The following is a 12398-nucleotide window of genomic DNA, read 5'->3' on the forward strand; positions in this document are numbered from 1 at the left end:
GGTATTTGTGTTATTTATTGTTAAGGATAATATAAGGTCTGTTTCACTGTGTGTATGTGGTTTTAATCTTAAATGAATTTTTATTTTGAGGACTAGAACAAAAGTCATCCAAGGTCTCTGATAAGCCCTTCAGAAGAGCAGCATCAGCTCATCTTAAATGTCAGTCTATGGGAATTTAGTAACTGAAATAACAGGTTTTATTATAAATTTATTTTAATTATTAGATAGTCGGTGAGTAGGATGCAAAGGACTGTATCATAGCAGTAGTATGATATTGTCATTTATTTTCCAAAATCTATTCAACGTTTGTTGAACAAATAAAGGTATTAGTGTCTGGTGCAATAATAGGAAGACAGTATAGCCATGTCACCAAAGGTTAAGTGCTGTCTCCTCCACTGTTTGCTGTGTAATATTAGGCAATTTAATTAACCTCTCTGTGCCTCAGCTACATCTCCTCAAGTTGTAGAACCTATCTTTTAGGGTTATTGTGAAGATTAAAGGAAGTAATGCACACAAAGTATATAAACTAGTGCCTGTGAGATTATAATATAAACTTTAAAAACCAAGATCCAAATTTTGGAACGAGTTCCTATTTTCAACAGCATGAAATATATATATAATTTAGGAGAAGATCACAGCACTCTAAATTGTTATTTTGTACAAAACCTATTATGTATAGTCAACATTGTCTTGTGGGAATGTGAAACAAGAAAATTAAATAAAGGCGACTGAATTCAGAGCAAAATGCATTGAGAATGCAACATGGACTTCTCTGGTACCTTTTTCATTCCCACACTCATATCACATACTTTCAATGTACCAATGTTTTTTAAAATTGTAATGTTAGTTTAGCAATACTTATACCTTCTCAAATGCTGCCTAATCCAATATCCTTGAAATTTCTCTTCATTCTTTTTCACTCCTAGTAAAATTAAGAGTAATGACATTATATCATCAAAGAGACAAGAGATAACAAATGCTGGTGTGGTTTTGGAGAAAAAGGAGCCCTTGTGCACTGCTGGTGGGATTGTACACTGGTACAGCCATTAAGGAGGTTTCTTAAAAAATTAAAAATAGGACTACCATATGCTACAGCAATTCTACTTCTAGGAATATATCTAAGGGAAACAAAACCACTAACTTGAAAAAAAATCTGCACTTCCTTGTTCATAGCTGCATTATTTATAATAGCCAAGACATAGAAACAACTCAAGTGCTTCCCTAAAGATATGGATAAAGACATTGTGATTCACACACACACACACACACACACACACACACACACACACACACACGGCTATAAAAAACAACAATAACAGGGAAATCTACCATTTTTGACAATGTGGATGGACTTTGAAGGCATTATACTAAGTGAAATACGCCAGACAGAGAAAGACAAATACTGTATAGTTTTAGTTATATGTGGAATTGAGAAAACAAAACAAAACAGAAAACTATCAAACTTATAGAGAAAGAGATCAATTATGTGGTTACCAGAGGTGGAGAGGTGAGAGGAGAGAAAATTAGAGGAAGGTGGTCAGAGGTACAAACTTCCAGTTATAAGATGAATAAGTACAAGGGATGTAATGAACAACATGATGGCTATAAGTAACACTGCTGTGTGACACATAGAGAAGTTGTTAAGAGAGTAGATCCCAAGAGTTCTTATCAGAAGTTGAATTTTTTTCTTTTGTTTTTATTGTTTCTATATGAGATGAGGAAAGCCTAAGTAACCTTATTATGATAATCATTTCACAATATATGTAAATCAAACAATTGTGCTGTGTGCCTTAAACTTATACATTGACATAATATATGTCAATTATTTCTCAGTTAATCTGGGATAAAAAGGTAAAACCAAAACAAAAGCAAAAAAAAAAAAAAAAAGCATTAGACGGTTTTGAATGCCACTCTGTAGGATTTTAGTGATTGAAATAAGTTTTGTTGCAAGTTCCCCCCAAGTATTAGAAATGGTAAGAGATGCAAAGAACCATACCATAGCAATGGTCTGATCCTAAGGAATTAATAATTTAATACTATTTCTCTATTTGCATTAATTAGGAATCTTTAAGTCTCATGATTTTTTTAAAATTAAATTTAATGCAGTGACATTGATAAATCAGGGTACATATGTTGAGAGAAATCATCTCCAGATTATTTTGACATTTGATTGTGCTGTATACACCTCCCCCAAAGTCAGATTGTCTTCTGTCACCTTCTATCTGGTTTTCTTTGTGCCCCTCCCCTCCCCCACCCCCTCTCTCCTTCCTCGCCCCATCCCTCCTCCCCCCACCCCTGTTGCCATCACATTCTTCTTCATGTCTCTGAGTCTCATTTTTATGTCCCATCTATGTATGGATTCATATAGTTCTTAGTTTTTTCTGATTTACTTATTTCACTCCGTATAATGTTATCAAGGTCCATCCATATTATTGTAAATGATCCGATGTCATCATTTCTTATGGCTGAGTAGTATTCCATAGTATATATGTACCAAAGCTTTTTAATCCACTTGTCCTCTGACAGACACTTGGGCTGTTTCCAGATCTTCGCTATAGTGAACAATGCTGCCATAAACATGGGGGTGGATTTCTTCTTTTCATACAGTGCTATGGTGTTCTTGGGGTATATTCTTAAAAGTGGGATAGCTGGGTCAAAAGGCAGTTTGATTTTCAATTTTTTGAGGAATCTTCATACTGTTTTCCATAGAGGCTGCACCAGTCTACATTGCCACCAGCAGTGCAGGAGGGTTCCCTTTTCTCCACATCCTCGTCAGCACTTATTCTGTGTTATTTTGTTGATGAGCGTCATTCTGATTGGTGTGAGGTGATATCTCATTGCGGTTTTAATTTGCATTTCTCTAATGATTAATGATGTAGAGCATTTTTTCATATGCCTATTGGCCATCTGTAGGTCCTCTTTTTTTTTTTCTTTTTTTTTTTTCTGAAGCTGGAAACGGGGAGAGACAGTCAGACAGACTCCCGCATGCGCCCGACCGGGATCCACCTGGCATGCCCACCAGGGGCAACGCTCTGCCCCTCCGGGGCGTCACTCTGCCGTGACCAGAGCCACTCTAGCGCCTGGGGCAGAGGCCAAGGAGCCATCCCCAGTGCCCGGGCCATCTTTGCTCCAATGGAGCCTTGGCTGCGGGAGGGGAAGAGAGAGACAGAGAGGAGAGAGGGGGAGGGTTGGAGAAGCAAATGGGTGCTTCTCTTATGTGCCCTGGCCGGGAATTGAACCCGGGTCCCCTGCACGCCAGGCCGACGCTCTACCGCTGAGCCAACCGGCCAGGGCCTGTATGTCCTCTTTGGAGAAGTGTCTATTCATTTCTTTTTTCCATTTTTGGATTGGATTGTTTGTCTTCCTGGTGTTGAGATTTACAAGTTCTTTATAAATTTTGGTTATTAACCCCTTATCAGATGTATTGTCAAATATGTTCTCCCATTGTGTAGTTTGTCTTTTTATTCTGTTCTTATTTCTTTGGCTGTGCAAAAAGCTTTTTAGTTTGATATAGTCCCATGTTTATCCTGTCTTTTATTTCACTTCCCCATGGAGATAAATCAGCAAATATATTGCTCCGAGAGATGTCAGAGAGCTTACTGCCTATGTTTTCTTCTAATATGTCTATAGTTTTAAGGCTTACATTTAAGTCTTTTATCCATTTTGAATTGATTTTTGTGAATGGTGTAAGTTGGTGGTCTAGTTTCATTTTTTTGAAGGTAGCTGTCCAATTTTCCCAACACCATTTATTAAAGAGGCTGTCTTTACTCGATTGTATTTCCTTACCTCCTTTGTCAAATATCAGTTGTCCATAGAGCTGTGGGTTTATTTCTGGGTTCTCTGTTCTGTTCCATTGATCTATATGTCTGTTCTTATGTCAGTACCAGGCTGTTTTGAGTACAATGGCTTTGTAGTATAACTTGATATCAAGAAGTGTGATATCTCCCACTTTATTCTTCTTTTTTAAGATTGCTGAGGCTATTCGTGTTCTCTTTTGGTTCCATATAAATTTTTGGAATATGTGATCTATATCTTTGAAGTATGTCATTGGTATTTTAATTGGTATTGCATTGAATTTATAGATTGCTTTGGGCAGTATAGACATTTTAATAATGTTTATTCCTAACCATGAGCAGGGTATGTGCTTCCACTTGTTTGTATCTTCCTTAATTTCTTTTATCAATGTTTTATAATTTTCTGAGTACAAGTCTTTAGTCTCCTTGTTAAATTTACTCCTAGGTACTTTATTTTTTTGGTTGTAATAGTGAAGGGGATTGTTTCCTTAATTTCTCTTTCTAACTGTTCATTCTTGACGTATAAAAATGCCTCTGATTTCTGAGTATTAATTTTATATCCTGCCACTTTACTGAATTCATTTATCAGGTCCAGTAATTTTTTGACTGAGACTTTGAGGTTTTCTATGTACAATGTCATATCATCTGCAAATAATGATAGTTTTACTTCTTCTTTTCCAACTTGAATGCCTTTTATTTCTTCTTCTTGTCTGATTGCTGTGGCTAGGACTTCCAGGACTATGTTGAATAAGAGGGGTGAGAGGGGGCACCCCTGTCTTGTTCCTGATATTAAGGGGATTGCTTTTAATTTTTGCCCATTGAGTATAATGTTGGCTGTGGGTTTCTCATACATGGCTTTTATCATGTTGAGGTATGTTCCCTGTATTCCCACTTTGCTGAGAGTTTTGATCATGAATGGATGCTGGATTTTATCAAATGCTTTTCCTGCATCTACTGAAATTATCATGTGGTTTTTCTCCTTCCTTTTGTTTAGGTGATGAATCACATCAATTGATTTGCGGATATTGTACCAGCCTTGCTTCCCCAGAATAAATCCCACTTGATCATGGTGTATGATTTTTTCTATATATTGTTGGATCCGGTTTGCTAATACTTTGTTGAGGATTTTAGCATCTATATTCATCAGAGATATTGGCCTATAATTTTCTTTCTTTGTTTGTCTTTGCCTGGTTTTGGAATCAGTATTATGCTCGCCTCATAAAAGAAACTTGGAAGTCTTCCTTCTTCTTGAATTTTTTGAAATAGCTTGAGAAGGAAAGGAGTCAGTTCTTCTTTGAATATTTGGTAGAATTCAGTTGTGAAGACATCAGGCCCAGGACTTTTCTTCGTTGGGAGTTTTTTGATAACTGTTTTGATCTCATTTGGTGTAATCGGTCTGTTTAGGTTTTCTGATTCTTCCAGTTTGATTTTTGGAAGACTGTATGTTTCAAGGAATTTGTCCATTTTATCTAGGTTGTCTAGTTTTTTGGCATATAGTTCTTCATAGTATTTTCTTACAATATTTTGTATTTCTGTTTTGTCAGTTGTTATTTCTCCACTCTCATTTCTAATTTTATTTATTTGAGTCCTCTCTCTCTTTTTCTTGGTGATTCTAGTTACAGGTTCATCAATCTTGTTTACCTTTTCAAAGAACCAGCTCCTAGTTTCATTGATCCTCTGTATTGTTTCATTAGCCTCTATATCATTTATATCTGTTCTGATCTTTATTATTTCCTTCCTTCTACTACATTTTGGCTTTGCTTGCTTTTCTTTTTCTAGTTCTTTTAGATGCAGGGTTAAGTGTTTATTTAAGCTTTTTCTAGTTTCTTAAAGTGTGCCTGTAGTGCTATGAACTTCCCTCTCAGTACTGCTTTTACTGTGTCCCACAAATTTTGAGTTGTTGTATGCTCATTGTCATTTGTTTTTAGGAGTTTTTTTATTTGTTCTTTGATCTCATTTTTAATCCATTCATTATTTAACAACCTGCTCTTTAGTTTCCATGTGTTTGAGAATTTTTGAGCTTTTCTGTTGTTATCTGTGGTTCATTTCTAGTTTTATGCCATTGTGATCAGAGAAAGTGCTTGATATGATTTCAATCTTCTTAAATTTGTTGAGACCACTTTTGTGCCCTAACATGTGGTCTATCCTAGAGAATGTACCATGAGTACTTGAAAAGAATGTATATTCTGCTGCTTTAGGGTGAAAGGTTCTGAAGATATCTATTAAGTCGAGTTGATCTAGTGTGTCCTTTAAGTCTGCTGTTTCTTTGTTAATTTTCATTCTTGAGGATCTATCTAGTGATGTTAGTGGGGTCTTAAAATCCCCTACTATTATAATATTGCTGTTGATCTTGCTCTTTATATCCATCAAAGTCTGCTTAATATATTTAGGTGCTCCTATATTAGGTGAGTAGATATTTATAATAGTTATATCTTCCTGTTGGATTGCTCCCTTTATCATTATATAGTGGCCTTCTTTATCTCTTACTTTGTTTTAAAGTCCCTTTTGTCTGATATAAGTATTGCTACCCCAGCTTTTTTTTCATTTCCATTTGCATGAAATATTTTTTTCCATCCTTTTACCTTCAGTCTATGTGCATCTTTTGTTTTAAGGTGTGTCTCTTGTAGACAGCATATGTATGGGTCCTGTTTTCTTATCCATGCAGCTATCCTGTGTCTTTTGATTGGATCACTTAATCCATTTACATTTAAGGTTATTATTGATATGTAGTTGTTTATTGCCATTTTATTCTTTAAAGCTGTATTCCCTTTTTTCTATTTTCTTTTCCCACTCTGATCTGTTTACACCATGCCCCTTAACATTTTCTGCAGCATTGATTTAGTTGTAATGAATTCCTTGAGGTTTTTTTTTGTCTGGGAAGCTTTTTATTTCTCCTTCAATTTTAAATGATAGCCTTGCTGGATAAAGTACAGTAGTCTTGGTTGTAGGTTCTTCTTCTGCATTACTTTGAATATTTCTTGCCATTCCCTTCTGGCCTCAAATGTTTCTGTTGAGAAGTCTGATGTCATCCTTATGGGGGCTCCTTTGTAGGTGATAGTCTTTTTTTCTGTAGCAGCTTTTAATATTTTCTCTTTATCACTTAGCTTTGGTATTTTAATTATGTTGTGTCTTGGTGAAGGTTTCTTTGGGTTTCTCTTTAATGGAGTTCTCTGTGCTTCTTGAACTTGTGAGAGTTTCTCCTGCATTAATTTAGGGAAGTTTTCAGCTATGATATGCTTGAACAAAGTCTCTATGCCTTGTTCTCTCTCTTCTTCTTCAGGAACCCCTATGATGCAATGTTATTTCTCTTCCTGTTGTCACAGAACTCTCTAAGAGTTTCCTCAGACTTTTTGAGTCTCTTTTCTTTTTTCTTCTCTGCTTTCTTGCCTTCATTCAAGTTATCCTCCAACTCACTGATTCGATCCTCAGCTCTATCTATCCTGTTTTTAATTCCTTCCATTATGGTCTTCATTTCTGATATTGTGTTGTCATCTCCGACAGATTCTTTTTTAATATTTCAATATCCTTTTTTTATACTTGCTATTTCTTTATTTAAGTGTTTGTAATGACTATCCATTGTTGTTCTAAGGTCCCTAAGCATCCTTACAATCATTATTTTGATCTCCGCATCCGGAAGTTTGGTTATTTCCATATCACTCAGTTCAACATCTCCCCACTTCTTGTTTTCAGCTGTGTCTTGTTGCGCTGATTGGAGCTGGAGAGATGTCTGGACAACTGTGATCTGGAAGCAGTTCAGTTCTGTTTTGTAAAAGGATCAGTCCCTCCCCCAGCTATGACTGCCTCCAGTACTGAATGAGTCAACTTTTTTAGGTCGTCCTCTGCATTCCTCTGCTCCTCACCGTCTGTTCCTCTCTCTCCCCTTTCCACTTGGAAGATAAGCCAGTCCTTTCAACACACCTCACTCCCTGGTTGCCAGGCAAGTGGCTGTGAGCAGTATTTTCTGCTCTTTTCCCTGGAGTGAGAGCCCCTCTGGGCTCTCAGCCTCACCCCCCCTCTGTTCTTGTAAGCAGGGGAGATTCAGGTGCTATCTACCAGGTTTGTTGTGGCTTCTTCTTTGCTCCTTGGTTTTTGAGAGCTGTTCTTGTAGTCCAGAGTTGGTTTTTCATGCTGATTGTTCCTAAGTTGATTTGTATTCCAGTTTGGTGGTGAGAGCTAGGAGTCTGTGTATCTGCCTACTCTGTGCCATCTTCAGGTCTCTCATGATTGCATTGAAACATCATGTCAGCCTGACCAGGTGGTGGCGCAGTGGATAGAGCGTCGAACTGTGATGTGGAGGACCCAGGTTCAAGACCCCGAGATTGCCAGCTTGAGTGTGGGCTCATCTGGTTTGAGCAAAGCTCACCAGCTTGGACCCAAGGTCATTGGCTTGAGCAAGGGGTTACTCGGTCTGCTGAAGGCCTACTGTCAAGGCACATGAGAAAGCAATCAATGAACAACTAAGGTGTCGCAACGAAAAACTGATGATTGATGCTTCTCATCTCTCTCTGTTCCTGTCAGTCTGTTCTTATCTGTCCCTCTCTCTGAATTTCTCTGTCTCTGTAAAAAAAAAAAAAAAAGAAAGAAAGAAACATCATGTCAAATATAAAATGAAATATGAAAAATATCCACTTAACATTTTTTTCTCCAATATAATTATTTTGTAAGCCAAACAATATTATTGAAATTGCTCACTTTTAATTCAGCTGTATACATTTCTGTTAATATCTGAAATTCATTGTCTCCTAGGTGGATATGAGATGAATTATAGATTAAGCATATTAGTGTGTAGTTCTCAAGGAAACATTTATTTATTTATTTTTTGTATTTTTCTAAGTTAGAAACGGGGAGGCAGTCAGACAGACTCCCGCATGCACCCGACTGGGATCCACCCAGCACGCCCACCAGGGGGCGATGCTCTGCCCATCTGGGGCATCGCTCTGTTGCAACCAGAGCCATTCTAGTGCCTGAGGCAGAGGCCACAGAGCCATCCTCAGCGCCCGGGCCAACTTTGCTCCAATGGAGCCTTGGCTGCAGGAGGGGAAGAGAGAGACAGAGAGGAAGGAAAGGGAGAGGAGTGGAGAAGCAGATGGGCACTTATCCTGTGTGCTCTGGCCGGGAATCGAACCCAGGACTCCTGCACGCCAGGCCGACGCTCTACCACTGAGCCAACCGGCCAGGGCACACTTATTTATTTTTTAATCTCAAAGCTGAAATTCACAGTAATTGCTAATATATGAGTTAACAGGGTAATCTATAATTTCTGGTTTATGAAATAATTAAATGCTAGAAGGATTTACCCATGAATATATTATTATTGAGTTTCATAACCTTTCTGAAAATAACTCCAAAACCCATTTGTCCATCTAGATATCTGCTCAAGCCCTAGTCTTTGACTTTGCCTTAACACATCTGCCTGAGTGCCTCATGAGCCCCACGGCAAAGCTAGAACTCACTGCCTTTTCCCACCCATTCCCTTTCTAGGGTTCAGTCTTCACTGCAATGCTGAATCCACCCTGTCTCCTGGCCATGCCACTCTGAGACACTAAACACTGAGAGCTCTTTAGGTTCTCAGGACTCAATTTTCCCTTTTGTAAAACGAAGGGATGATCCAGGTCCTCTGAACCATCTCCTCTGGTTTTGATTCTACCTGTGAGTCCCATGAGTATAATCCTACTGCTGCTATTACTTGCTCATGGATTTTTCTAAGCAGTCTGCCTTGAGCTTTTCCCATCTCTTCTTTACTCTTCAAATTTAATTAGTTGCTGCCTGCCATCTCTGCCAGTTTGCTCCTTCCTTTCTCACCTCCCTTCCTCACTCTTGTCTTGCCTGTTCCCTTCAGTGGAGTCAAGCTTTCCCCTGCTTTGTCCCCCAGTCCCATATCCTCCCCTGGACTGTTGCCATGCTATTCTTGAGCCCCAGTTGCTGCCTACTTTCTATGTCAAGCTGTCCCACCAAACATTCACCTAAATAGATAGAATCTGAGCATGGAAGCTTTGAGCCCTTTACCACTCTGTACAACTTTAGGTCTTTTTAAAAAAGTAGATAGAATATTAATATGTTAATGTGAATGTTTTATGTCCCACAATGATAGTTTTACAATTTTGTGTCTTTGAAGAATTTACTGCTTTTTTCCTACTTTATTCTGTGCTCATTAATAAAAAAGTGAGGAAACACACAAAATGTATGAGGAGGAAAATAAGGTTTTCTGCAATCTCACCTCTTAAAGATGACCATTGTTAATATTTAAGGGTTCAATAGGCATTGGTGCTTCTTAAAAGATGGATCTGAACCTTAAGGCTCCATTTTGGGTAGATGGTACTGTAGATTAAACCATTAGTAGAAATTTTACTGGCTCAAGCCATTCAGAAGTCAGACACAGTTATTTGCATGAACCTGAGTGCTTTCAGGTTTGATTTTAAATTTTTTTTTGCGGGGGAGAGAAGGTCATTATTATGATAAAATTATATAAAGTCTGTACAGAGCTTCTTACTTGAAGTGAGGGTAAGTACTTCTCCTTCCTCTCTCCCTTTCTCTTTCTCTCTCTCTCAGGCAATGGAAAAATAAAAAATATAATAGTAGGAATTATTGTGATGCTTAAAACACAATGTGTTGTTTCTTCTGCGCAGAGTGTGGAGGGTTTACTTGTTCCAGTGGTACATACAATGAATCTTTGGTATTGATGGCATCAAGAGTTGCTCTCACTTTACAGAATTTTAACTAGTGTCCATTCTTCACTTTTGTAATCACCAGGTTCTCTCATTCAAGTACCTTCTGTTGAGAAGGGAAAACTTAGTAAAGTTCGCCTGGGTTCATTGTCTTTGAAAAAGGAAGGAGAAAGACAGTGCTTCTTATTTACAAAACACTTTTTAATTTGTACAAGAAGTTCAGGAGGAAAACTGCATCTGCTCAAGGTATTGGTTTTACATGGCTCTTCCATTTATGTTTCATGCACTTAAGAGACATTTAGATTAATTTAATTATGACTTTCCCCTGCCTGGTATTATAAAACATTGTCATACTTGCATAGCAAGGGCATGTATGGTTACCAACCTTGACATTTACTTTGTTGTCATTTGGATCCAAAGTAGTAAAAATTTTAGTGTGTGTTACCATGAGGAAGTGCAATTAAAATAATAACCTGGACAAAATTATTACTAGTTGATGATTACTGAGCTACAAAAATCTTGTCAAATTCCTATAGTGCCTATTTTTGTTAATAAAGTTTTATTGAAACCCAGCCACAGTCATTTCTTACATTTCATCTGTGACTGCTTTCATGCTTTTTAAAATGGCAGCTTTGAGTAGTTGTGATAGAAATTATATGGCTTTCAAAGCCTAAGATATTTACTATCTGGCCCTTGGCAGAAAATATTTGTCTATCTATACCTTCTGTTATTAGTGCCTACAAATATTGTCCAACACCGTGACAATGGCTTTCTACTGCTTCAGCCACCTCCCAGCTGGTGAGTTTAGCTTTGCTGGGCTGCCTTCACTCTCAAGGGCCCCTAAAGTGCCATCTAGTCTCCCATAGACTGACTTGATACATTTTATAAACATCGAGAGTAAGAGTGGGTGGGGGAAAGAGTAAAGTTAAATGAGTTAAATGAATTCAATTACTTTTACACATGGAAATTTGATCTTGGAATCTATAAACAATTACTTATGATGTAGAATTACTCTGCTTTCTTCTGTGGCAACTTGAGTATAAGGTTTGCAAATCAGAAGCTCCCAACCTATGCAAGATTCTCAGGCTCATAATGAATAACTGGCTTCTTTCCAGACAGGTGGGGTTCTTTCTCTGATAGAATGCACCTTGGTTGAGGAGCCCGATGCAAGCGATGATGACTGTAAGTCACATTTATCACTTAGAGTTATATTAGAATTAAATGTCCTATGGTTTTATTTGTTTATAGCTAAGAGGAGTTGCTTAAGGAGGCAGTGAAGATGCTGAGAATAAACTCCCTGAGGTCATTAATATATGAAAAATTCTGTTGAACCATCTAACCTGTAAACCTTGTTAAACCATCTTTGGGAATTCCTTTTACTGAACTGGTCTCATGACAGTGACTTTTCAGTGTCAGGCAGAGAAGAAAGGAATGAAATTAGAGTGTTAGAACTCTGTAAATTATGGAAATTAAAAAACAAAACAAAAAATGAAATGAGAAGGAGACCAGGATTTTAGTGCTAAGTAACCTGCTGACCTCAGCCTTTTCATCTGCTTATGAGCTAAGTAAAGCCCCCTCCCCCCCCCCATGCTGGAGAAATACTGTATTATAGAAATGAGACTCTGGACTTGAACATTGATCATATGAACTATGGGAAAGCAGCTATTACTCATATTTTTGTATTCACATCTAATTGTTTGGTTTCTGTGTGTTGCAGCCAAAGGTTCTGGGCAAGTATTTGGACACTTGGATTTTAAACTAGTGGTGGAGCCCCCTGATGCTGCCCCTTTCACTGTAGTCTTGTTAGCGCCCTCACGCCAAGAGAAAGCTGCCTGGACAAGCGACATAAGTCAGGTGAGCAAGTGGCTTTTGCCATTAGTCTTTTGTTTTTTTTTCTTTTAATTTTGCAATATTAACTTTTAGGGAAGATTTTTAGAGT

The 12398-nt window shown here is 37.8% G+C and overlaps 1 protein-coding gene across 5 annotated transcripts in view; it reads left to right on the forward strand.

The window, feature by feature from the left end:
* RASGRF2 (Ras protein specific guanine nucleotide releasing factor 2) overlaps nucleotides 1-12398 on the forward strand; it is a 267895-nt gene that overhangs the window by 143113 nt on the left and 112384 nt on the right. For all 5 annotated transcript variants that reach the window (XM_066381760.1, XM_066381761.1, XM_066381762.1 and 2 more), the window contains exons 10-12: nucleotides 10545-10705; nucleotides 11575-11641; nucleotides 12177-12313. In XM_066381760.1, coding sequence (XP_066237857.1) covers nucleotides 10545-10705; nucleotides 11575-11641; nucleotides 12177-12313 — 365 coding nt within the window. The remainder of the gene's footprint in view (nucleotides 1-10544; nucleotides 10706-11574; nucleotides 11642-12176; nucleotides 12314-12398) is intronic.

The sequence above is a fragment of the Saccopteryx leptura genome, chromosome 4 (assembly GCF_036850995.1).
Source record: "Saccopteryx leptura isolate mSacLep1 chromosome 4, mSacLep1_pri_phased_curated, whole genome shotgun sequence".
Classification (NCBI taxonomy): domain Eukaryota; kingdom Metazoa; phylum Chordata; class Mammalia; order Chiroptera; family Emballonuridae; genus Saccopteryx; species Saccopteryx leptura.